Here is a 24978-nt window from a genome sequence, read left to right on the forward strand (position 1 = left end):
AAAGGCTGCCTGCCCACCGCCCTCCTCTCCATCTTACATACACTAAAATCCAGAGCAGTGGAGACGGCCCCAGATCTGCACACTAGGAGAACCTTAAAAATCCGACCGTTCAGCTCGGTGGCGGGACTAGAATTTTTATAGGCGGGGCCAGAGGAGGACACCTCGGTTGGGAGGGCTGTGCGGGGTGAGACAGAGAGTCTGTGTGAGCGAGCGCGCTGTGTTGCTGGACTTGGAGCTTTGTCTAGAGGCCACGTTTGTGTCTCACTTACGGGGTTCTACGTTAGATGGTAAGTTTGGGATGGCTGGGGGGAGGGGCGTTGTTCGCTGATGGAGACCGAAGACACCGCACCCTCCCTCCCTGGGCGCTGCCACCTGCCACCAGCACAGCCGGACAGCAGGAGCCTGGGCCCAAGGCCCAAGGGGGAATCCGGTGGACCAGCCCCGAAAGCCGCGAACTTTCCAAGGCACTTCCTTTATTTAACAACCTTAATGAGCAAGGGAAGGGATGAAGTTCATCTTCAAAGCCACCCCTCGCCCCCCGCCCCGCCTTTGTTCTGTCCTCACAGACTCAACCCGTCAGCGAGGACGCCGCGGGCCTGGCAGAGCCGTTTCCGAGAAAGACGAAATCTGTGAAGTTACCCAAAAGGAGAGAGGAGGGGTCGGCGAGAGCTCAGGCGCAGTCGGGTCCACAGGAGTCGCAAACAAGTGAACAAAGAGACACATTGGGGGCCAGGGCCAGGGATGCCCAAACCGGCGGCTGGTGAGAGTGGAGGATGCGGGAGCGCGGATACGCGGCGTCCGAAGGGCTCTCCGCCCTCCGAGCACCAGAGGCTGGCCCGGGCACTCGAGGGGTGAGCACAGCGGGCAGCCCCCGCCAAGGCCAGGGCTGCGGCCCCAGCGCCTGATGGCGCAGTGCCTGAGGATCCCCCGCCTCGGCCCCGGCAAGCTCCGCAGTCTCGGGCACATGCCGACGGCGCTGGCCGCCGAGCAGCGGGGCTACACATGCTGAACGAGGCGCCGGCGCTGGGAGGTTTTGCGCAGGAGCCTCCTGTAGTCGTAGGGGCTGGCGGTGGGCCCATTCTCCTCCTCCTCGCGGTCCCCCGCCGCCCAGCACCTGCGAGCGAGACCCGGGGCCGAGCATCAGCGGCGCCACCGCGCGCCGCGCATCCCCGCCCACCCCGAGTCAGGCGGGTCCTCCTCCCACACCTCCCACCAAACTGCGGGCGTTTCATAACCGCACGTTCAAGACAGCAGGGCAGTGACCAAACGGATCTGCGACATCGCCTCAGCAGGTTTTCAAAACTCCTGAGCGAGGAGCAGAAGGGTTGGTGGAACCTGGTGGAACCCGGTTGTTTGAATGACAGCTAAGTAAAGCATCAGAAGGTGTAGTTCAGAAAGGTGAGTTTGGTTTGGCTTGAAATAAATTCACAACCAATAAACAAACACTTTAGTACGTTCTGGTCAAACAGGAAACTCAAGGTGCCTATACAGACAACCATCATTTTGCAACTGCTCAGTTGTTTCCTTAAAACGCTGCCCCCAAATGTGACCCACCCCTCTGTTAGCCGCAAGGAGTGGGTCCTGTCAGCTTTTTTAATCCTTCCACGTTTTCAGGGAGGCTGCTGGGTCACCTTCCTGAACCCACTGCTGGGAAGCCCTTCCAACGTTTACCTTTAGGGTCTGCAGCTTGCCTGGGGAAGTGGGGAGCTCCCTAAAATGCAGCTACAGTCATTCTTTCATTTATTCATCAGCCACCAGCGTAGGCGATGGGTGAACACAAGTCCCTGCTTTCCCAGCGTTTCCCGTCTAGTGCGGGAGAGGACCATGGACAGCTCCAACACACCAGGGGGCGGAAGGTCTACAGAGTCTACAGAGAAGTAAAGCAGGTTCATGGGGAAAGGCTGACGCGCGCGCGCGTGTGTGTGTGTGTGTGTGTGTGTGTGTGTGTGTGTGTGTCTCTAAGCAATTTCATAGAGGGTGATCAGGTGTCTCTGATAAGGTGACATTGGACGAGAGGCCTGAAAGAACGGGAGGAGAGAGTCAGGCAGATCTCTTGGGGAAGGGCAGTCACTCCAGGATGATGCAAGACCCACGTAAAGGTCCCAAGATGAGTGTGTGTATTGTGTTCATGGCACAACAAGGAGGCCACTGCGGCGTGAATGGGGCAAGCAAGGGGGAGAATAGAGAGGGACGAGAGCAGGAGGAATGAGGGGACAGTGTGACAGACAACATAGAGCTGTGAGACCATGGCAAGAATTTGAATTTTACTTAGAGCGAGAGACAAACTGGAGGTTTCCGAGTTGAGTGGTTCCGTGGAAGTAAGGAGGCCTGTTAAGAGACACTGCAAGAGTCTTAAGCAGGACTGGCAGGCTTAGGCTTGTGGAGGTTAGAATTGGTCAAATTTTAGTTATCTTGGTAGGTCAATCTGGAAGAGTTTGCTGAATGGATGTGGGGTGTAAAAGAAAGGAATCAAGAATGTCTCCAAGGTTTTCACCTTAAACCATAGGAAAAGTGAGGTTGCCATTTAACGAGATGGGGAAGGCTACAGGAGAGCCCCTCATGGGGGAGGGGGAGATAAAGATTCTGGTTTCAGTTGTGCTAAGTTTGAGATATTTACTAGATATTCAAGAGAAGATACTGAATAGGCAGTTGGATATATAAGCCCTGACCTACGCTAGAGATTTCAGTTTGGGAATTTTAGGTAAATAGATGACATTTAAGGTCATGAGAGTATGCGTTGATGATGCAAACAAAGGACTGGGACTCTCCAGTGTTGAGAGATCAGAGAAAGGAGGAGGAATCAGCGAAGAAGAATGAGAAGCAGAGGGTGAGGTAGGAGGCAAACCAAGGGAAGGAGCTGCTGTCCTGGAGGCCAATGAAGAAAACGTTTAAAGAAAGAGTGTCAAATGCTGCTGATAGGGTGAGATAAGGATTGCGAATCATCACTGGATATGGTGACTTTGGCAGGGACAGTTTCCATGGAGTGATGGGAATGGAAACTTGAGTATGGTGGCTCAAGAAAGGATGGGAAGAGAGGCCCAGGAGGAGGTAGGATCTCGCCCATCTATTTACTCTTCTGCTGTAATGAAGAGCAGGAATACGGGTGTTCTGGAAAGTCAAGGATGACTTCCAGATCGAGTCAAGGGTACTTTTTATGATGCATCCAATTGGATCATGTTCGCAGATTGTCAGAAATGATTTGGTAAAGAGAACAAACATTCAAGGTGCAGAAGAGAGAGGGGACAGTTGCAGGACAATGTTCTGGTGGACATGGAAGGACTAGAATTCAGTGCACAAAGGGAAGGTTTGGTCTTAGCTACAAGGACAGTCATCCATGTTATCACTGACTACCCTGCACTTGCTTTCATTCATTCATTCAAATTCATGAGACACTCAAATAATCATTGCTTTTGTCCCTGATTCCCAGACCTGCTCATACCTTCCTGGTGTACTTGGGTGGGGTGTGTGTGTGTGTGTGTATGTTCAGATAAATTATTTATTTATTTATTTATTTATCTGAGTACACTATACAGAGAGAGTATGTATTATATAATATATATAAATATTTTATCAGAATAATGTATTAGTATCTATATAAAATATGTACTATATATTTCTATATAGGATAAATATATAATATTTATTAGATAATTTAATATATATAATAAGATATATAAAATATTCTTTCTACAATAACATCTTCCAACATATAGCTTGGCCTGAAGCTTCTCTAATTGTCCCAAAAGGTCCTTTAGAGCTGTTTTTCTGTTTTGTTTTTGTTTTCTATTTTAAAGCCAAGATCCTATCAAGGTTGACCTACTGCACTTGGTTGTTTTGTCTCTTTAGTCTTCCTTAGTTTAGAAATATCCCACCTTGGAGTTACCTGTCTGCATGGTTAGATAAGAATCCTTTCTTTCCCAAGTCCAGATCCTCAGAGACAGATATAAGGATCGTATCTTGGACACGACTGCATCACTCCCTCCTCAAGCACCCAGCGTGGGTGCTAAAGGTTATCAGCTCTAAATTCACAAAGGCCTGTGTTCAAATTCTAACCCCATCATTTATTATCTAGGTGACTGTTTGCAGTATGAAACTAAGCAGGCTTAGCTTCCTCATCTGTAAAATAGGGCAAGGAGAGTAACCATCTCGCTAGCTCCTGTGAGGGTTAAATGAGATAAGAGCAAAGGTAACAGGATAAGAGCACAGCCTAGCACACCGTGAGAGCGCTCGCTGAGGTGAGCTCCCAGCTCCTAGTCTAGTGAACTGCCTTGACATCCAGAGATGCCACTGGAACACCAGGGGGTGAACACGTTCACAGCAGATGTGTGCCTGCCGCTGCGGGGAGGGGAGAACACGCCTGAGGGGAGGCAGACTGGCTTGTTAAAACGGGAAGTGGGTGCATCAGTGAGAAGCCATTTGAGCAAAGAGTGAAAGAAAAGCCCTTGGATTTTAGTTCACTCACTCAATGTGGGACTTCGGGCAAGTCCCTTAATCTCTCGGGCACTTGGTAATTCTCCCATATAGAACTCTGTGGTTGGACCAGAACATCTCTAAGCTCCAAGATGGAAGAATACATCTTCTTTTGGAGACAAGGGGCAGAAACCATGGTTCTGGACAAGCAAATAAAGATGATGACAGCCACCATTTATGGAACACCTCCCCGGCGCCATGTCTCGCATTAAGCGCCCCGCATTCATCGTTTCATTTAATCTCTCCAACAGCACGGCGAGGCAACTAGTAAATCCTCTTGCAGATGTGAAAACGGAAGCTTAAAGAGGTCTAGTAACACGGCAAGGTCACTCAGCTACTAAGTGGCAGAATCGGGACCCAAATCTGAGACCATCTCGCTCTAAACCCTCTTCTCTTAACCACACAGCACACTGTACAAGAGGCAGCTATGTGGGGGGTCTGCGTGCCCTGGGCTGACAGGGTGTTCACTTAGGATTTTGGAAAAACAGCTTTTCATTGCCTGGCGCTGCTCGCATTTCTCATGTACCACAGGTCCATCTTATTATGCGCCCTCAATTTCAAAACTTTACAAAGAATTTTTTGGGGAAAGAAAAAAAACATTCCCAAAGTAGTAAGTAAGCTACAAATGGTTTAAGTTAAATGTCAAACAAAGTTGGTGGCAAAGTGAAAATCAAATCCAAAATACATATTTCTGTATGAATATTTCTCCTCAATTTTTTGTTTTTGGTCTGACATCACTGATTCTGAGAAATTACACAGCATAATTGAGAAACCAATAAGTAAATAAAACCACACTGGTTAGAGCTTAAACACAGGTTTTGGATATTAGTAAACACAGATATTGTTTATAATTATATAGTATGACCACACAATTTATCACCCAAACCAAACAACTTTTAAAAGGGAGTGCTTCTGATGATTACACCAAGAAAACAGGTAAAAACCGGGATTGTGCTAGAAAAACTGGGATGTCTGATTACCTCACCATAATCCTTATGATTTTACTTTTAAACAACACATCAATCATAAGACGCAATGCTCAGTAAGAACGCTTTGTCATTAGTCCATACGTAAATGAAAATGCTTTAGAAATGGAATGGTGAGGATAAAATTGAAAATGCTGTACTTCAACGTACGTTTATTACCTTTCATCAGCTTTAAAACATTGATTCTGGAGTTCTTGCTGTTGTCTTCGTTCTCTTAAACTAAGGTTGTGTTCCTCTGGTCCAGGATGACTGGGCAAAATTTCCTTATAATAGAAATCTTCCAAATCTAATAATTTTCCCTGACTGCAAATGAACACATAAACACACCACAGTATCAAGCTGTCTACTCACTTAAACTTACAAGATACTTGTTTTCTTCGTTTAAAGTATTTACGATAATTAAGCAGTAACACATGTATGTCAACAGGAATGAGAGAGGTCTTGAAATGTGCAAAAACAGTATATACCGTAAATTAAAAAGAAAAACAAACCCCTCACTTCTTACCTTTAAGAGGGCATTAGCGGCTGGGACAGCTTTTCCAAGTTCTACCACGTTCAACTTGGCACAAAACTAGTAGTTACTAGATAGCCGGTGATTATAATGCTCACTTGGCCAGTCTACATCAGGACTCACAACTGACCCTTGGGCCACCATGAGGAAAGCTGGCCTTTATGTACTAACACAAGCACTTCCCAATTTTATCAGCCCACTGAGGCACATCATGTGTCATGATCTTACCTTACTTCCTTCACAGGTAACCTTCTGTCCTTCCCTACCCATGTGTCTTTAGGGGATTGATTTTAATTTCTGCACACAACACACACACAGGGGTGTGTCCTCAACCATTTTCATTCTTGGATCTCGTCAAACTGCACTCTGGTTCCTGTGGTACTCGGTATCTCTGGTCTGATGGAACTTCATCTAAGGTCAACAGGTGTCAGTCTGAAAAACTACCGGGTGTTAACAGTACTTTGGGGAAAAGTGCTTTTCAAGTTAAGATACCAATCTATAAATGAACTTTCAGAATGCCACTGATTCATAAATCGGAACTCTGTGTCCACTCACGCTTAATAGAAGAACCCTCGATTGTTTTGAGCACTGTCCGAAATTCGTTGCTTGAAATATAATATTAAAAGAGTATAATATTAAAAGAGTAAAGCACTGGTGGGCTGAAATGTTATAGGGAAAGGGGAATAGTGTGAATAGAAGTGGGCCACACACGCAGGTGACATAAACCTCATCTTCCTAACAAATACATAAACATTATAAAAAGTGATTTAGCTTGTGTTGAAGAACAAAAAAGTACAAAGAGTTTGGGGAAAGAAAGTTCATGAACATGAGCATGCTCAAACTGCTCAATCAAAACCATATTAATGGGACAAGAAAAGCAAATTCCATACTGGACGGTACAATTTATTAAAAACTGTTTGAGTTCTCAGTAAATAACTTACACTGTGTTATCTCAGTATATTTCCGATAGGTAAGATCTTATAAATTACATATAAACCTCATATGTATAATATAAATGTATTGAGAGCACACTACTTCCCAAAATCTATCCACATAAAATGGGTGGTTTTTAATCACAATTTGAACATATGGAGTTATATTTTGGTTTGAGAAGATGACATTAAAAGTTAGACATAATAATTACCTATCTTTCCTCGATCTTCGTTTTTCTTCTTGGATTGACTTCTAAACAGAATAGAATAATTAAAAAAGACTCTATATCATATTATGATCTTAATAGGATTAATTTATATATTACTATAGTATTAACATATAAACGTATTCCTATAAAGCTGATTTAGAAATAAGCAAGTGGATAAAATATATTTACAATCTAAAGAAATTTTACTCAATTAAAATTTTACTCAAATTTTACTAATTATGAATTTGTGTTGCTGTTTTTTTTTTAACCAGGCCAGGAATGAAATTAAGCTTTGCATCCCATATAAAAAAAGAGTTTACCACACAGTGGTGACCAGTCTACACAAGATTACATAACGTGTATCTACCTACAAATGGGGACAAAATGTCAGACTTTCTGGAAAGTCTATCTCTCTATCACAAATGTAGTTGTATTTAGGCAGGTTAATTAGGCTGCTTTGATGTCATCCTTGTCTGCAGGTAAAGCAGATGGGTGGATAGTTAGGGCAGCTGCAACAGGACACAGAAGAATGGAAATCTGACTTCATTAACCTATAGGAGCCCACTTATGGCATAAAAGTAGCAGCATGGATGACACATATGTTCACTGCAAAATGTTTTTTCGTAATTGGAAATTTGATGTATCACGGCATACTTTAGAATGTTTAAGTATAAAAATAACTAGATATATTTTAATCAGTAATTCAATTTGAACAAAGTGGTATTTCATTTAATCTTACATATAAAGCAGTATTCTCTTTTGTATTGTGACATTAGTCATGTGTTTCACTGTGTTCTAGCTCAATGCACTTGAACTCCTATATTTACATGTTGAAAAGAAGATATATGTCTTTTAGGCTGAGAAAACAAATACCACACTCACCTTGAACAAGCTTAAGATATTATAACTGTGGCAACCCTAATGCAAGTATCAAGTTGGGTGGCACCATAAAAGTGCAAGATAATAAAAATGTCAATTAATAATGGTTTGTGGGCTTCCCTGGTGGCGCAGTGGTTGAGAGTCCGCCTGCCGATGCAGGGGACACGGGTTCATGCCCCAGTCCGGGAAGATCCCACATGCCGCGGAGCAGCTGGGCCCGTGAGCCATGGCCGCTGAGCCTGCGCGTCCGGAGCCTGTGCTCCACAACGGGAGAGGCCACAACAGTGAGAGGTCCGCATGCCACACACACACAAAAAATAATAATAATAATGGTTTGTAAATATCTAGGGTTTTCCCAAGTTATCCTTAGACATACTGAATCATTTTTTTCTCATAACTTATCATTTGTAATAACTTAAAATGTTAGATGAGGCAAATAGTTCATAGTTCCTTTTATTCTTATCGTTGGAATTTTAGTGGGTGGATGAGGTGGAAATGAATGCTTTCCTGCATCAAGTCTGGGAGTGGACCATTCAGGAAGTAACAATGTAAGGGGCAGGACACCAATTACATTCCTGTCCTTCCCGTTTCCTGTTACTTCACATTCTTGACACAGTGTCCTAGGCTAGGAGGCGCTTACAAATAATGCTATTACCAGCATAAGCACAACGGCCCCTAGCAGTTCAGTTAATGATCCCTGGGAGCAGGGTGGTGTTTGCTGTGGTGGTTGCCTTAATAGAAGAGGTCCTGCCTCCTTGATCCATTATCTGAAAGAAACGTCTCTCTTGTCCTTGATAACCATTTTCTATAATCCAAAATGATGCTGAGTAACAGAGATCCCCTTCCTACAACCAAGAATCAAATAACGTTCCACCCTGGCGAGGACCCCTTTTTATTCTGGATCAGCACTTCCACCTGGGAGATGGTGTGGACAAGCTGGTTCTCAGTTACAGGAATTCTTAGAAGAGTAAATACTGTCTGGGCTTATTTCGCTCTTGCCTGTGCTAGAATAGTCTAATGAAATGTAATTCAACGATATATTTTTCCAAAAATTATTTAAGATGGTTTATAATAGAAGCAATTATGTAATCAAGGTAATAAAACAGGAGTTGTAAATAAGGAACAAAGCGGGAGGAAGAAATGAGTGTTAAGAAAGAGCTTCACATTTAGTTGTCTCTCAGTCCCCTAGGCTCTAGGGCTAAAGGGACGTATGAAATGGCATTATTGATCATGAAGAAGGATATTGCATTTCCTGGAAGAGGACTTAATATGAATTTTATCACACAGGACTTTATAGTAGGAGCATTTACACACACACCTCGGAGACATTGCAGGTTTGGTTCCAGGCCACTGCAATAAAGCAAGTCACACAAATGTTTTTGGTTTCCCAGTGCATATAAAAGTTACGTTTACACTCTACTATAGTCTATTAAGTGTGCCATAGCATTGTGTCTAAACAAATGCATACCTTATTTTAAAAATGCTTTATTGCTAGAAATGCCATAAAACTGCCGGTGGAGGGTTTGAAATACTACAAGAATTACCAAGAGACACAGAGACAGGAAGTGAGCAAATGCTGTTGGGAATATGGTGCCAATAGACTTGCTGAATGCAGGGTTGTGACAAACCTTCAATTTGTAAAAAAAAGAAAAAAGAAAAAACAGTACCTGTGAAGCACAATAAAACGAGATATGCCTGAATTACTAAGACCAATGATGTTTGCAATCAGAGTTTTGATATGACAAATTACAAACCTGAAATTTTAAATGCAAAAGAAGCAGCAAATGTCCTATGGCCGTTTCTTATCAAACTAGAGTAAAGAAGAGAGAAAGACAAGGAAACAGAGATGACATACGGAGGAGATATCCAGTGAGGATGTTTCTTGAGGAGGCCTTTGAAAGAACAGATGTCTGAGCTCAGAGGACTGAAGAAGCCATTCCTCAGTCACTGCATCTCACTCCCTCTCCCTCCCACCTGACATAAAGAAATACATTTTATCGTAAGACTTTAAAATTCACCATTACATCATGGCGGACACAGTCTTACTTCCCTTTTGGAAATACACGAATATATAATGTATTCAGAGGCCTTCACAAGGATGAAGAGGGTAGCCAAAATATAGACATAACAAAAAAGGGACCTGGAAGTGGCCAAACCACCTACTGCTGTGGTTGAGGGAAGGCCCCAGAAAAATAATGGGACCGGAAGGGACTTGTGATGTGACGGGGTCCATTACTCACTTCTTGAGGAAGCTGTTGGCATGGAGTCATTTTGCTGATGGCTGCACAGCTTCTACGTGTCAGAGCAGACACCACACGCCGTGACAATGGGGCGTGAGTGTTCAGCTGATGTTCTCTCCTCCACAGCCACGTTTCTAAGCTTCAGCTTACTCTTATTTTGGACACGACAACAGCAACATTCCCCAGATGTAGGAGATTAAGAGCATCAAATCATAGAAGAGAGCTAGTATTGATGTTAAGGCAGTCGGAATGACCACCCTAAGTGGTGGCATCCAAGGAGAAACGAAAGCTGTATTAACAGGTGAGACATCTGTCAGCACAGCTGCTCGTGTCGGGCAAGCATGAGGGAGGGGTGTCTTGTCCACAGCTCGGCAGCCTGAGAGCCTCGTCTAAAGTAAGTCGTGTGTTATTTAGCAAACAGTCTCATGACGAGCAACAGTGGGGCCATAAGAGTGAGCAAAGTCCCTGCCTTCCTGGAGCTTCTAGTCCACAGGGGAGAGTCAGCCAGGAGACAAGCAGATACATATCTATACCTGCTGTGAAGAAAAATTAAGTAAGGCCAGGAAGATACAGAGAGACAGGTGCTCCTTTATATACGGCTGTCAGGGAGCCTCTCTGATAAGCATAGTTCTGAATAAAGTACAAACATTTTTGCTCACTACAGTGACCTGGGTCATGAAGAAAAGGTTTAAAATGTGCAGTATAATGTATTTGAGAAGGATGTTTGTGAAAACCATTTAAAAGTACTGAGAATGCTTTGATGGTTAAAGGGGGTAGGGCTCCATCACAGCTATAAATTTCACTTACGTGTAACACCCCCAATCTGGGTAAAGGCCAGATAAATATGAACCCATGGTGTGTTTTCACTTCAAATAATATACTAGTTTTCTGTGTTTCACTGAAGCCACAGATTTCAAGACCCAGGGTTATAAAAAGGTTTCCAGTCACTGATAAATTAAGATGCATGAAAACAATTTATATTCATTTTAAAAATAACAGTACAATGTCAAAGTAAGCTTCTTGGGGGCAGGGACTCATTTGTGAATCAGCTATATATATATATATATATATATATATAGCTGAATCAGTCTGCTGTATACCTGAAACTAACATTGTAAATTGTAACATTGTAAATCAACTATAGTTCAATTAAAATTGTTTTGAAAATAAATTTAAAAATAAGTAAAATTGACTGTGGTGATGGTTGTACAACTCTGTGATTATACTGAAAACCATTTAATTGTGTATTTCAGATGGATATGTGTGTGTATGTACCCATAGTATATAGATGTGCGCATATGTACCCATAGTAATAAAAGGGTGTGTGTGTGTGTGTATGTACCCATGGTATATAGGGAGGTGTGTGTGTATGTACCCATAGTATATAGGGAGGTGTGTGTGTATGTACCCATAGTATATATAGGGAGGTGTGTGTACACACCCATAGTATATAGGGAGGTGTGTGTGTACATACCCATAGCATATAGGGAGGTGTGTGTGTATTGCCCATATTATATAGGTGAATGTATATATACGTATGACTGCCTTCGTGCATCACGTGGAATATGTAAAACAAACACTAGGTACTCTGATATTTGAGTCTGGAGTCAGAGGGAGAATCTGAGCAGAGACCAGGATTCAGGAATCAGGAGAAGCTGATGTCATGGCAGCTGATGAAACTGTCCGAAGGCAATGAGATGAGAAGAGAATCTAAGATTGAACCCTAGGCAACACCAAGGGGAAGAGGACCCTTCCAAAGACACTGGAGAGAAATCAGCAGAGAGAAGGGAGAGGGCCGGGAGATGGTTGATTTGAAAGTCAACCTTCGTTTATGGCCGGGGAGGTGGGAAACTTAATTGCAACTCATGAGAAACATTCTCTGGGCTCTACAAGGACATGGAGGGTTGCTGCTGTCTTCACTGTGGCAGCAGGAAGTGAGAGGGGGAATAAGTATTGTAAATGGAAGGACCAGCAGGTGCAAAGGACTCAGGAGCGTGGGAGGCCACGCACTGGCAGAGGTGCCAGCAGTTAACTCTGGCCAGTGGGCACGGGGGCGAAGGAGTCTGGACTTGATGCAGAAGGAGTTGCCGAGCCATTAAAGGGACTCTCCAGGGAGGAACACAATCAAAGTTATGGTTTAGAGAAATGTTCTGGTATGGCTTGCAGAGGCTGAGATTAGAAGCAGTTAGGTGGGGCCTGAACTACTCCAGGTGAGGAATGAGATGGTCTGAAACAGGGTAGCTGCCGTGAGGCCAGAAGCAGAAGATGAATCAGAGCGAGACTTTGTGGGGAGGAGTCACACTTCAGCGTGTCTGAGCAGCAGGCAAGATTCGGGATGCCTCGCAGTTTTGCTGGTTTAGGTAACCAGGCAGATGCTGGTGGCATTCACGGGGAACAGGAACCTAGAGGAAGGGCAGGCTGGCAGGGGTGATGCCGAGAGCTCCCAGGCTGCTCACCGCGAGTCAACGGGAGCTGGGAAACCAGAATACCTCAGTACAATTAATGGCCCTGACAGCTAACAGGTGCCTTATCCGTGTCTCAGAATCCTGATCTGTGAGATGGGGATGCCACCCTCCAGGCTCTAAGATTCGATCTCACCATGTGTGTGAACACACCTCTCTCTAGGCCTGGGATTTAAAAGGTGTTCAATAAACGTCTCTTCCTCCCCCTTCCTTCTCCCCGTCCATTTACACTAAGGTTCCTCCCTGGAGAGCTCCTGCTGTGAGGCCCTTCTCTTTCTGGGTTGATAGTTGCACAGCAGCTCAGATTACAGGACCAGAAGAGAGAACTGTGGGAGGGCGCAGGGGTTACAGGACTGCGGGAGAGGCGTGGACCCTGAGGACGAGGGGTTGGCAGACAGCCAAGTGGCCAGACTGTCAGTCAAGGGAGGGGCAGGTAAGCAGAAACCGAGGCGCATCTCCTTTGCAAAGCCCTCCCTTTTGACAGGACTAGTGTGGTCAGTTTCCACGCTGGTTGTTAGGGGATGCTACGGCTCCCACCTGAGAATGAGAGTGAGCCACTTACATGCAGGAGAGAATAGTACGTGGAGTCTTCGGGGTTATTTAGTGTTTTGGGTTTCCGGGGCCGCCTCGGAGGTCTCAGTATTTTTGGCCCCTCTCCTCTGGAGATACCTACAAGAAAGGCGATCATAAACAAGCACTCAGTTACAAAGGCCAGTATCAAGCACTGTTTACCGTTTGTGTTAAACAACAAATTATATACATACACCTGGGGCCAAAACTGGGAGAAAGAGGAAATTCCTTTGTTCCCCCCACCAACCCTTATTATATTCCTCATCATGTGTTTCCTTCCGATTGTCCAGTGGTCTAGGATTTTGAGAAGTTAAGGGGAAGAGAAGACGGGGAAGAAAAGAAATGCACAGTTTGATAATGTGGAATGGCAGCTGAGGGTGGATGGAGCGAGCAGACAAAGCTGCCATAAAATCTCTAGAAAGGAGGATTATGCTCATAGAATCTTGTTGTCTCCTTGCCTCCCCGTCACTGGCACTACAGAGTGACCCATCCATCCTTCCATCCATCCATCCATCCCTCCATCCATCCATCCAAACACTGCATGATCCTCATTTTTAAAGTACCACCTCATATTATGACCCAAACCAAGAGACAGCTCAACTGCAGGCTGGACAGATATTCACCAATATTTAGAATCTCAAACTATCAGAATGTTCAGATCGGACTTTAGAATCCTTGGCCAAGAAAGAACTAGGTTTGTCCTCTTCTCCCTGCTCTTTCTTTGATAGAGCCAAGTCCTCAAACCTGCGGCAACATCATCAGAGTTTCTGAGGATCTTCACACTTTGCTGTCAGTGCTTTTGTTACAAGTGGCCTTATGTCTTCAGAGTTAATAGGCCGCTTACAAACCATTTCTGTCTATTTTTCATGAGTCTTGACCACCTCATCCCCTAAGTGCATTTGTGATAAATACATCAGGGTTGGGTTGGGAGTAGGGTATGGGTGCTCACTGGAGAATGGCTTACGTTCAACAGATATCTGAGCACACATTTCTCAGCCGGACTTTAAGGGCATCAAGGGATCATTATTGCATATAATAATGGGGCAACAATAATTCCTAATCCTCAGAGACAGAAATACACAGAGGAACTGAATTATTCCAAACGATTCTAATCAGATCAAGTCAAATCTAATCAAATCAATGAATGCTCCACACTTACTACGTGTGAGCAGCCGTGACAGGCAGTGTAAGACCGCTCCAACCAGGAGGGAGACTCACAGATGCCTAACTTTCTAGTCCCAGCCCCAGCTCACTGTGTGAACGTATTTATCACAAGAGCATTCATATCCTAACGTTATCCAACTCATTCATTTTAAAATTTATGGGAAATTGCTGGATGACAAAGATAGATCAGCTAGTTGGGAGTATGTCATCGTGGTGTAAGGCATGGAACAGTGCAAACCAGGACAATCATTCATTACCGTCCTTTTTAGAATAAAACAAAAGAAAACAGGATCTTTGTTAATGAGACCACGTTAATAGAGATCAGTTATAGACAGGAGGAGTAAAAGTACTTTTCCAACCAATCCCTGGAGGTTCATCTCCCATTCTCTCTCTCCCTTCTCCTCCAAAGGAGTAGACAGAGGAGGTGGAGGGAATCCAGATACCGGAGCCCTAGCCGAATCCCGTCTTAGACCATCACAGGCGCGAGGAAATTTGGTAAAACCTGAATTCTCGCCACCACCAAAAACAGTGGTCTTTTATTATTTTCCTTCTCCTTATTTATCCTCTCTCCCACGACTGATTTATTTATTTTTTTTTTTTTTTTGCGGTACGCGGGCCTCTCACTGTTGTGGCCTCTCCCGTTGCGGAGCACAGGCTCCGGATGCGTAGGCTCAGCGGCCATGGCTCACGGGCCCAGCCGCTCCGCGGCATGTGGGATCCTCCCAGACCGGGGCACGAACCCGTGTCCCCTGCATCGGCAGGCGGACTCTCAACCACTGCGCCACCAGGGAAGCCCCAGGGCTGATTATTAAACAGCTCTTATTGGCTCTTGCCAAGTTTTATTATTTTTAAATGTATTGGCCATATGCACTTATATATCTTATTTGAGTCTGAATGGCAAGAAACATTAAAATATAGTATCAAGTTATGTTTTTAGAAACATAAAGGTGACCAGGGACTAAATTTTAACTTGACTTTAATATTATTTAAAGTCTGAATTAAAATATCAGAATATTACTATTATAATAGCAATTAAATACATTTAAGGTGGCAAAGAACCTGAATAAATGCCACGAAAGGGAAAAACAAACAGATTCTGGGAATAAAGGAAGTCTTGCTCTTTCTTCATTTTCTCATCAAATGTTGCCATTCTATCTGATTTCTATCACCAAGACTCTATAGAACCTGCCTTCTAGACAGTCAAGGGTGACCACTTTACTGCCCAAGCCAAAGGCCACTTTTCTGTCCTTATGATCTCTGACTTCATGACCATTTAACATTATCGACCACCCCTTCCCTTCATGACTGAGGGTGAGGTTTCTGAGCGCAAGGCACCTTATCTCATTTACCTTTGTATTCCTGGCACTTAAGGAAATGCCTGACACATAGTAAGTGCTTAATAAAAGTTTGCTGGATGAGTAAACAATCCTTTGCCTCCTGGAATGAATCATGGTGCTCCCAGCTCCTTGTACGTTGCACAATGACCCCCTACAGATGACCTCCCAATCCATAACTCGGCTAGAACCTCTCATCCACCAGAGCTCGGCCCTAATTTCCTACCCCTGTTGAATACGTGCATCTCAAACTCTCAGACTCAGGTGAGTCAGGGGTCATCTTTCTTCTCCATCTAAGATTCTGTACACCACGACCTTAATGGCACTGTATTTCTGTCCCCCAGGTTTGTAATACTGATGTCACCCGCGCCTAATTCCTCTTCTTCGTTTCCTGGAAGCAGGCAATCAGCAAATTGTCAACTTTTTTGACACATTCTTTGAAATGCCTAATACTCATCCACTAGTTCTTGCTTACCCTTGCTACCACCCTGGGCTAAACTGCTCATTTAACAACCGTGGCAGCGTCTTAATGCGCCCTGTGCTTTATCTCACACATGAAAACCAGATTTTCCTTCCTTAAATACCATGACGAAATTCCACTTTCCAAAAACTCGTGATGCTTTTTTCCTTCTCCATTAAACCGAAACCTCTCCTACATCCGAGTTACTTACAATCTCAGCCATTCCAATTTATCTCCCACTTCCCCCCAAAATGAACTACCTCCTCTGGTCAGCCTCGTTACCTAACTGGAACCCCAGCACACCACGTTTAGAGCTGTAACTTTGCTTATTCTCATCTCATAGAAAGGTTTTTCATGGCCTCACTGAAATCTTAAGCATCCTTCAATGCCTGTCTCCACCTCCGCCTCTTCCGTGAAGTTTTCACAGATGGCCCAGTCATCTCCGTCTCACATGAACATCAATGGTACTCACAGGCTGTGCAATTTATTTGAAACGTGTTATGGGCTGAATTGTGTCCCCTCAAAATTCATACACTGAAGTCCTAAGCCCCAGTTCCTCAGAATATGAAGGTGTTTGGAGAAAGGGTCTTCAAAGTGAGGTCACTGTGGCCTCACTAATTCAGTATGCTCGGTGTTCTCGTAAGAAGAGGAGATTAGGACACAGACACACACAGAAGGAAGACCATGCGGAGACAGAGGGAGAAGACGGCATCTATAAGCCAAGGAGAGACCTCAGAAGAAACCAAACTTGCCAACACGTTGATCTTGGACTTCTAGCTTACACAACTGTAAGGAAATAACATTTCTGTTGTTTAATCCCCCAAGTCTGTGGAACTTTGTTATGGCAGCCCTAGCAAAATAATGCAACACTTAATCTCACACTTCTTACTATTTTTACCTATGACTTAAAAAAAATAGTGGGACCATATGTTTTTGGATGGTGGGCATTATACCTTAGGATCTGATGCCCTCATGCTTCTTCACTGGATATGTACAGGTGGTAGGTGTTTGGAGATGCTAAAAAGCCTAACTGAATCCATTTTAGCTTAGAGACACAGTGCTAAGTGAAGAGCAATATAATTTTCTTAACTGGATCACTACTGTCACCAGATACAAAAATAAATCCTGATTCTTCAAAGATAAATGTAAATGAAGAACCCACAAACATCCTGAAAGGAAATCTGGATGACTTCATGAACAATCTAGGGGTACAAATGTCTTCACTAGAACTCAGAAGTCATAAAAAGGTGGCAAATGACTACAAAATACAGACCAACAGAAAAATGAGCAAAAGATGTAAGTAGCAAGTTCAAGATGAGCAAATCCAAAAAGCCAACAAGCATGAAAGGCAAATGAGCTTGTCAGCAGACAAGACAATATGAATTAAAATAACAGTGTAATATCATTTTACTCCAGGCATATTAGCTAAGATTAAAAAGAAGGATAACACTGCTGGACAGGATGTCAGAAAAAGTGAATTCAAACAAATTGTTGAAGGAAATATCTTCTTAGGGCCTTTTAGGAAAGCAATCTATCAAAACCCAAAATGCCTTTCAACTCAACGACTCCACCCCTGGAGGCTTATCCCATAAAAATATCATCAGTATACAAGGACATTTTCAGAGAAGTTTTCTGCAACATTTTTCATAGTGGCAAAAAGTCGAAACAAAGTGAATACCTAACAATAGGGGAAAGGTTACATAAATTATTGTGATCTTCATATGGAATACCATATGGCTATTAAAAAGAATGATTTTTAGCTATACCTGTTGATGTGCAGGGATTCCTGCTCAGGTAGTAAGGGAGAAAAGCAAGATGCATAATAAAATAATGACAAAAAATCTCTATATCTGTATGTGTCTGTAAGGGCATTTATGCACAGCTACAAAAGATAAAAAAGAACACATGTTTTATAAGAGCTTCCTTGATGGGGAGAGTAATGTGGGTTGGAGAGGGAGAATGGCGGTGGGCGGGAGGGGGGAAGAAACAGGAAAAAAAGAGAAAATGAAAAAAATATTGCATTCAAAAGAATCCTGGAATGTATGGTATGGTCACATTTATGTAAAATGATAAATATGCATGAGGGCATGTGCATACTACAGAGATAAAAAAATCCCAAAACGTGTTGAATTTTCAGAATTTCCAATTAATTCTTATATCTTGCAGAATTGACTTTTTTCTTCACCAGGATAATGCTAAATATTCTTAAAGGGTGTCTTCCCTTAAGACATGGCCCACAGTAAGTGAAAATTATTGAGGAATGTATTCAACAGGGTTTGACTGTTCAGATTAAATTTCCCCAGGCTATTTTGTATTTTTGAAGAGCAAACTGCCTGTGAGCTTTTCAGCATACAAATATTTCAGAAAGGCGTTAAGTTTATTTTGCCCTCTAAATTTTTGTTCCTTTGGGGGAGCACAAACACTGCCTGCCAACGTCATTCTAACCCCTTAATTACAAAAGTGACATAAACATTTATAATCACAAATTACCAGCAGCGCATCAACGCTGGCAATAGCAAAATTAGGTTTGTGACTATTTTGTATGATGTGCATGATACGTATTAACTGGTAAAGGTTGCTGCTATATTAAATAGCCAGAAGGTAAAGTATTTATTTATATTGTAGTTCTGGTAATAATTTCATTAAGCATTTGAGTTGATCAGGAATGCAATGAAAGGAAAAACATCTCAACGTTTTGCATTCAGAAGAAGACAGATTTAAAACTCATGGCCAATATTTGCTCTAGAAAATTGAATTTCAGTATTATTCTCATTTTAATCATAATTATACTATTTTACTTAAGTAAACATGCAGAGTATAATTTGCAAAAGTATCACATGTATAAATAGGATATTAGTAGCACAGAAATGCACTTATGTTATTGTAATATCTTCCTTAAGAAATCAATTGTTTAGTTTTTGTAAATTCCCATTTACAAAAGGACAGTCATGAACTTTCAGCAATATAGGGACCCAGAGGAAATCTTAGAAGGGAGGAATATTCACTGCTATTTGTTAAAGGCAAGGTTCACTGTAGTCAGGTTCGCAACCTGTCTGCCTTTCACCTCATCTGCCCTTCAGCCAGGCGAGGCGCTCTTGAACAGAAATGGACGCAGGTTCTGAGCTTGTGTGGACAGTTCAGTCCCTCTGCACTCCTCTCTGCCTTGCACTGCCTCATGCTCTGAGTTCCCAGAGATATTTTCACTTCTCGTGGTTGCCCTGAATTGGACCACTTGTTTTACTCCACTGTGTTCCCTTGAGTTTTCCTGAGGTGAAGAGCTGTAAGTCTGCTCTGAGTGTCCTGAACACTTCAGGGATGCCTTAGTGTTCAGTGGTCTGGCTCACAGGCTCCCTCTGACCTTCTCAGCAAGCAGGGAGCTGTCAGCCTCCAGCCCCATTCGGAACCGCTCAAGTGATTCCTTTATTTCTTCTTTTCCTATCAACTGAACACCGATGCCCTAGAGCCAACTCCCACCTGTCCTTATCCTACAGCTCATGGGCTTCAAGCTTTCTGCCACTCTGGTTTGAGTACTTTGCACAAGAAGCTTGAAAACTGAGCATTTAGTTTTTCAATAAATTACACTCTTAGGTTTGGGGAAGATGCTGCCCCCAGCCTGCCCCTCCTGTCTCACAGAAGAAACAGGAGAATAATGCAGCTCTATTTGTGTGGTGAGACCCACAGACGTCCCTTCTGGACCACCATCTGTCTCTTGGACATGCTCACTGTGTTTCTGCCATTTTCTTCCGTCACCCTCGTAGGGCACAGGTAATGGATTAGAGTCCTCAGAGGCTAGTTAGTTTCGTCTGGTCCATGCAGTTAGGTTGCTCCCTCACCCCCAGCCATCTAGCATACATAAACAGGGGCGCCCTATGAGAAGCATACGGGAATGCACACAGTGACACTGACAGTGTCTTGAGAGTGCCACCTACTGGGTGTCATGTTGAGCTGTGAGCATGTATCCTGTGTACGACCGTCCATGGAACTATGGAGACAAACAACAAAACTACACGCTCACCTGACTGGAGAATAAGGAAAACTCAGGAGTGGCATTTAAGAGCCCCCCAATTACCTCTTGGTTGTTTTTCAAGACCATATTGATCTCTATCTGAAAAATGTATGGGTATATAGCTCGAGGTGAATACGTTAATTTTTTTTTCCAAAGAGCCAAATTTGGGAAAATTATTTATTCACTGCTCAGTTACTTTCTTAAATTGCCCTGTAAAAACCACAGAATAGAAGAATACTACCTGATTTTAAACAAGCAACATTCAGTTTGTTTCTGGCCTCCCCCCACCTCCCTGCCCCACTCATACTTTGTAACAGATAGGTGGTTCTTATCACGGTAAGGTGAAATACACCAATATTTTTAAAAAGCTACTATTCCTTATAAGGACATGTCTGGTCGCAGGCATGGCCACAGGAGGTGGCAAGACAGCTTTCAGTGGCACAAGACAGCCTGGCAGCAAAGATAACTTATCTGGAGATGGCATTCTAGTCTTCTCCCACCTGGTGTGGAAGCCCTGTATAGGCTGCAGGAACATTATTCAGATTCTTCATTTTGTACAGAATGGACTCTGAAGGTCCAAGGTAGGGAGGGATGGAGAGTGTCCACTCTACTGGAGAGCAAGCACCTGGCCCTCCCTCCACCAGCCTCTCGGCTTCTCTAGAGCCCTGTATATGGATGCTCTTGTCAGTGAACCCCCTGACACGCGGGAAGATTAAGCTGATATATTTACAGGATTCCCATTCCAATTCTGCAGTCTTGTATCCCTAGTTAGATTAGCTAGCAGTTTGCTAAGGTTCTTCTATGAAAGATGAATTTTAAGGGCTGTTTATATTCCATATATGAATGTGCCATTACTTATTAATCATTTTCTTATTGTCTAATTTTATTTTTGGCCATGTACGTAATTTTTCTCTTTCAGCTCTGATTAGTTCCTTAGGCTATGTTCTCATAAGTGGGCTTACTGGGTGAGTGACAGAAATGATTTCAATGCTTTTTTACATATTTTGCCAAATTACTTTTTGAAATGTTGCGTCTTTAGTCTCACCATTAGTGTTTGAGGATAATTAAACTAGCACATTCTTGTCACCGTTAAATATTTTTTCATCCCTGCCATTGTGATGAGTAAAAAATAGTAACTTAATTTATACTTTTAATTTCCACGGCAATCATATATATGCTTGTTTTCCATGTGCATTTGTTCTTCTATAAATAAATCAATGTGTCCATTTTTCCATGGACGGTGTTTGTGTTTTTCCTAATGATTTATAAGAGCTCTTTCTATGTTACATACGTTAACCACTTTTCCACTTGTTCTATATTTTTATCCAGTTTGTCTGTAGCTCTTTAACTTTAAATGAGGCTTTCTAATGCCTAGGTTTTAACGTTTACACAGTGCAAATCGACCACAGTGTTTCTTTGTGATGCTTTTCATTACTTCTTATGCTTTGTCATTTCCTAAGCAGAGACTGTGAAATAGTCAATTCATATCATCTGGTTTCTCTTGGTTTATTCCTCACATGTAAATCATTAATATACCTGGTAAATACTGGCGTATTCAGTATAAGGTAAGGCTGGTTTATTTATTCTCCCCAAATCAGAAAAATTTCAGCATTATATGTCCATTTCTTATTGGTTTGCTGTATATCTTTTGGGGACAGGTTTTTATAAACACTACAGTCAATTTTAGGGCTATCTGCTCTGTTCCATTAATCTGTGGTTGATTTTCGTAACAGAGGCATATGGTTTTAATGGTAGCTTTATATTATTTGTTCTACCATCTAAAAGGCAAGACCTCATTTATAATTATTCTTTTTTCCTGAAATTTACAAATGAGATCTAGGGACATTAAGTTCTCAAGAAAATCTCATAGAAATGGAACACAACTTTTTTAACCTAGAAATCAACTTTAGAATATGTTTACATTTTCTTATCTTTCAATCCAGAAACACAGCGGGTCATTCCACTGTCCACCTCTGCTTTTTTTTTTTTTTAATCTTTCTGTGGTTTTCTTGCTAACTTTATTTCAAGGTATTCTATTTGTTTTTGCTCTTATTTCCAATATGTTCTTTTCCCATTATAAATTATTATAGGAAAGCTACGTGTCTTTGCTGAATTCTTTTACAAGTACCAATCATTATTTTGGTTCATTCTCTGCATTTTTATTGTCAAAATTCATGTTGTCTGCTAATACTCCTATAATCCTATCTTCTTCTTTTCAATAATCATGCTTTTCAGAAACTTCTGTTGCTGTCCTATTGCTTCAGCTAGAAGTTCCCAAATAAACAACGTAAAAAAGTGTTGTTACTAGCATCCTTACCTTCATCCTGCTTTTTAAAGGAACTGCTTTCAGTATTTTACCATTATTATGATGTTGACAATTGATTTAAGAAATATACTCTTTATATTGCTAAAGCATCTCCTATTTCTAATTAAATAAGAGTTTTGCTTTTCATTAGGACTCAGTGTTAGATTTTATTGAAAACTGTTTTAGCATTTATCAAGATGGCTTTTTTCTTTTGAACTTTGGATATTATGTTACATTGATATGTGTTATTTGGATAGTCTTTTAATGTAATATGCATTCAATTAGCTAGTACTATACTTCGGAGTTTTACCTCTAAATCCCTGAGATTGATCCATAGCTTTCTTCTTCTTTTTCTCTCCTTTCTCCCTCCTCTCCCTTCCTTCTTCCTAAGAGGTTATTTGTCAGACTTTGCTTCTAGGGTAGATGATCTTCATAAAATAGGTGACTTTCTGTATTTTTCTTTTTCTCCCAAGCAGATCACACACTATGGAAATTACTTGTTCCATGAATTTTGAATGCACTTGTCTAAAACACTGTGAGTTCCTGAACACTTTTTTGAAGGGAATTCTTTGACAGACACATCATCGTACTGACTATGTCTTCTCAGAAATTTACACTTTAGCCTCGTATTTGTCTCTGTGAAATTGCATTCATAGCATGCCAAGATTTTAATATTATCAACTATAGTTATTATAATACTGTTCTTATTTCTATTTTTTTTGTGGCTTCTTTTTTAGGTAATTAGTCTATTTTGTTTTATTTTCAAAAAATACTATTTTAGCTTCATTTAGATATCTGGTATATTTCTGTCTTATCAAAATTATTTCTCTTTTTGTGTTTTTCCTGGGGCTGAAAAATACTTGTTCTCCTTTTTTTTAAAAAAAGAAATCTTACTTTACATCCTTTTATTATTATTTTCTCTCAGTTAATCATAAAAACATTTAATGATCTGAATTTTCCCATGAATATAGATCTGGTTGCATTACATTCATAGTTTTTATATATAGCTATTCTCATTTTTATTATTTTGAAATAACTTATAACTCTAATTATAATTGCTTCACCTCAGATTTCATACTGATTCTTAATTTTAAGACTTATTTTTACACTTCTATCTCAATTGCATCATGGTCAGAAAATGTAATCTGGTTCAGTTCTGATATTTGGGAGTTTATGGACTAGCCCAGTATGTCTGTAAGAAAATTTTTAAAATACACTAGATATTTAAGAAGGTGTTTTCTCTATGTGATATGAAATTATAAACTCCATGTGAATTTACCTTGTTGACTATATTATTTTGTCAAATATGCTATGTAATTTCCCTTTGAACTGATCTCATAGCTAAGTAATATGATGTCAAAATACGTAAAGAAAAAACTGTTTCCTTTGCTGAGGACATGGTTAGTCTTTTTTTCGTGCGTTTTTTAATCAGAAATTTAATGGGAAGTTGGGGGGAAACATACTGTTCATTGCCCTCCTGCTTCCATGGCAGCTCCATGTTCTCTGTAGTGTAGAATAGATAAAAATTGTGGAATGAGAAGAAATAATTTGAGTGCAAAAAATTTAACTATTTCCATTTAATGCTTCTAGGTCAACTGTTCTGTTGGAATTAAGTCAGTTAACTCATCAAAATCAATAATTTACACTTGATAATTCAGAGTGTAAACCCATGTATGGCAAACTGCTTTTATGGTTAGTATTTAATATAACTGAAATGCTAAAAATAAATGATACTCACTGAATTGTAAGGTTATAAATAAAATCATTTGTTTTTGGATACTGAAGGTTGTCGTTTTTTGAACGATTTGGGGGGAATTAGTATTATTTCTTATGAAGAGAGAATAGTAGCAAATAAATGTAAGAAGATAAGTGATCATCAGAGGTATGTTGGGAGGAAAAGCAATATAACTTCTGATCTCTCTTTACTTTCTACTCTTAATGAAAAAAAAAACTCCTATAAAGTATGTGACCCAACATTATTTGAGCTACCTGGTCTTCACATGGCTATAAATATGTTTACAGGTACACGTGAAGACATATTCTTGGGCAGTTTGCAAAATGCATTTCTAGGGCCAGCATTACAATGGTAAATTGACAGGCATACCTGACAACAAATACCAAATCTGCACCATAATAACTGAAAATATTAGGACTACTGCATGAATCTAGATGCCATAAGAATTTAGAAATAAATAGATTGCTCTTTTCTTCTGACATTTACTCTGAAAGCATTTTCATTATATCTACTGTATGTATGCATGGCAAGGGACTGCTTTGATTTAGAGTTGAATTTACTGATGGTGTTATGTAAATGAAGCATGGGAATTATCATAATGTCCTTATTTGTTAACCTTGCAACCCATTAAAAAAATTACAGCCTGTTGGACAGTCACAGCTTCTTTGTAAAAAGAGAGAAAGAAAATATGCTTTTGTGTTACTAGGGTATATTT

The 24978-nt window shown here is 41.5% G+C and overlaps 1 protein-coding gene across 1 annotated transcript in view; it reads right to left on the reverse strand.

Annotated features, from left to right (window-relative positions):
* Positions 1-566: 566 nt before the first annotated feature.
* Positions 567-24978, reverse strand: part of MYO3A (myosin IIIA) — a 172237-nt gene continuing 147825 nt past the window's right edge. The window contains exons 30-33 of the mRNA XM_033407896.2: positions 13252-13358; positions 7112-7152; positions 5616-5759; positions 567-1114 (exon numbers count right to left, since the gene is read on the reverse strand). Of these exons, the coding sequence (XP_033263787.2) occupies positions 997-1114; positions 5616-5759; positions 7112-7152; positions 13252-13358 (410 nt within the window). The 3' untranslated portion in view covers positions 567-996. The remainder of the gene's footprint in view (positions 1115-5615; positions 5760-7111; positions 7153-13251; positions 13359-24978) is intronic.

This window comes from Orcinus orca, chromosome 2 (assembly GCF_937001465.1).
Source record: "Orcinus orca chromosome 2, mOrcOrc1.1, whole genome shotgun sequence".
In the NCBI taxonomy this organism is placed as follows: Eukaryota; Metazoa; Chordata; class Mammalia; order Artiodactyla; family Delphinidae; genus Orcinus; species Orcinus orca.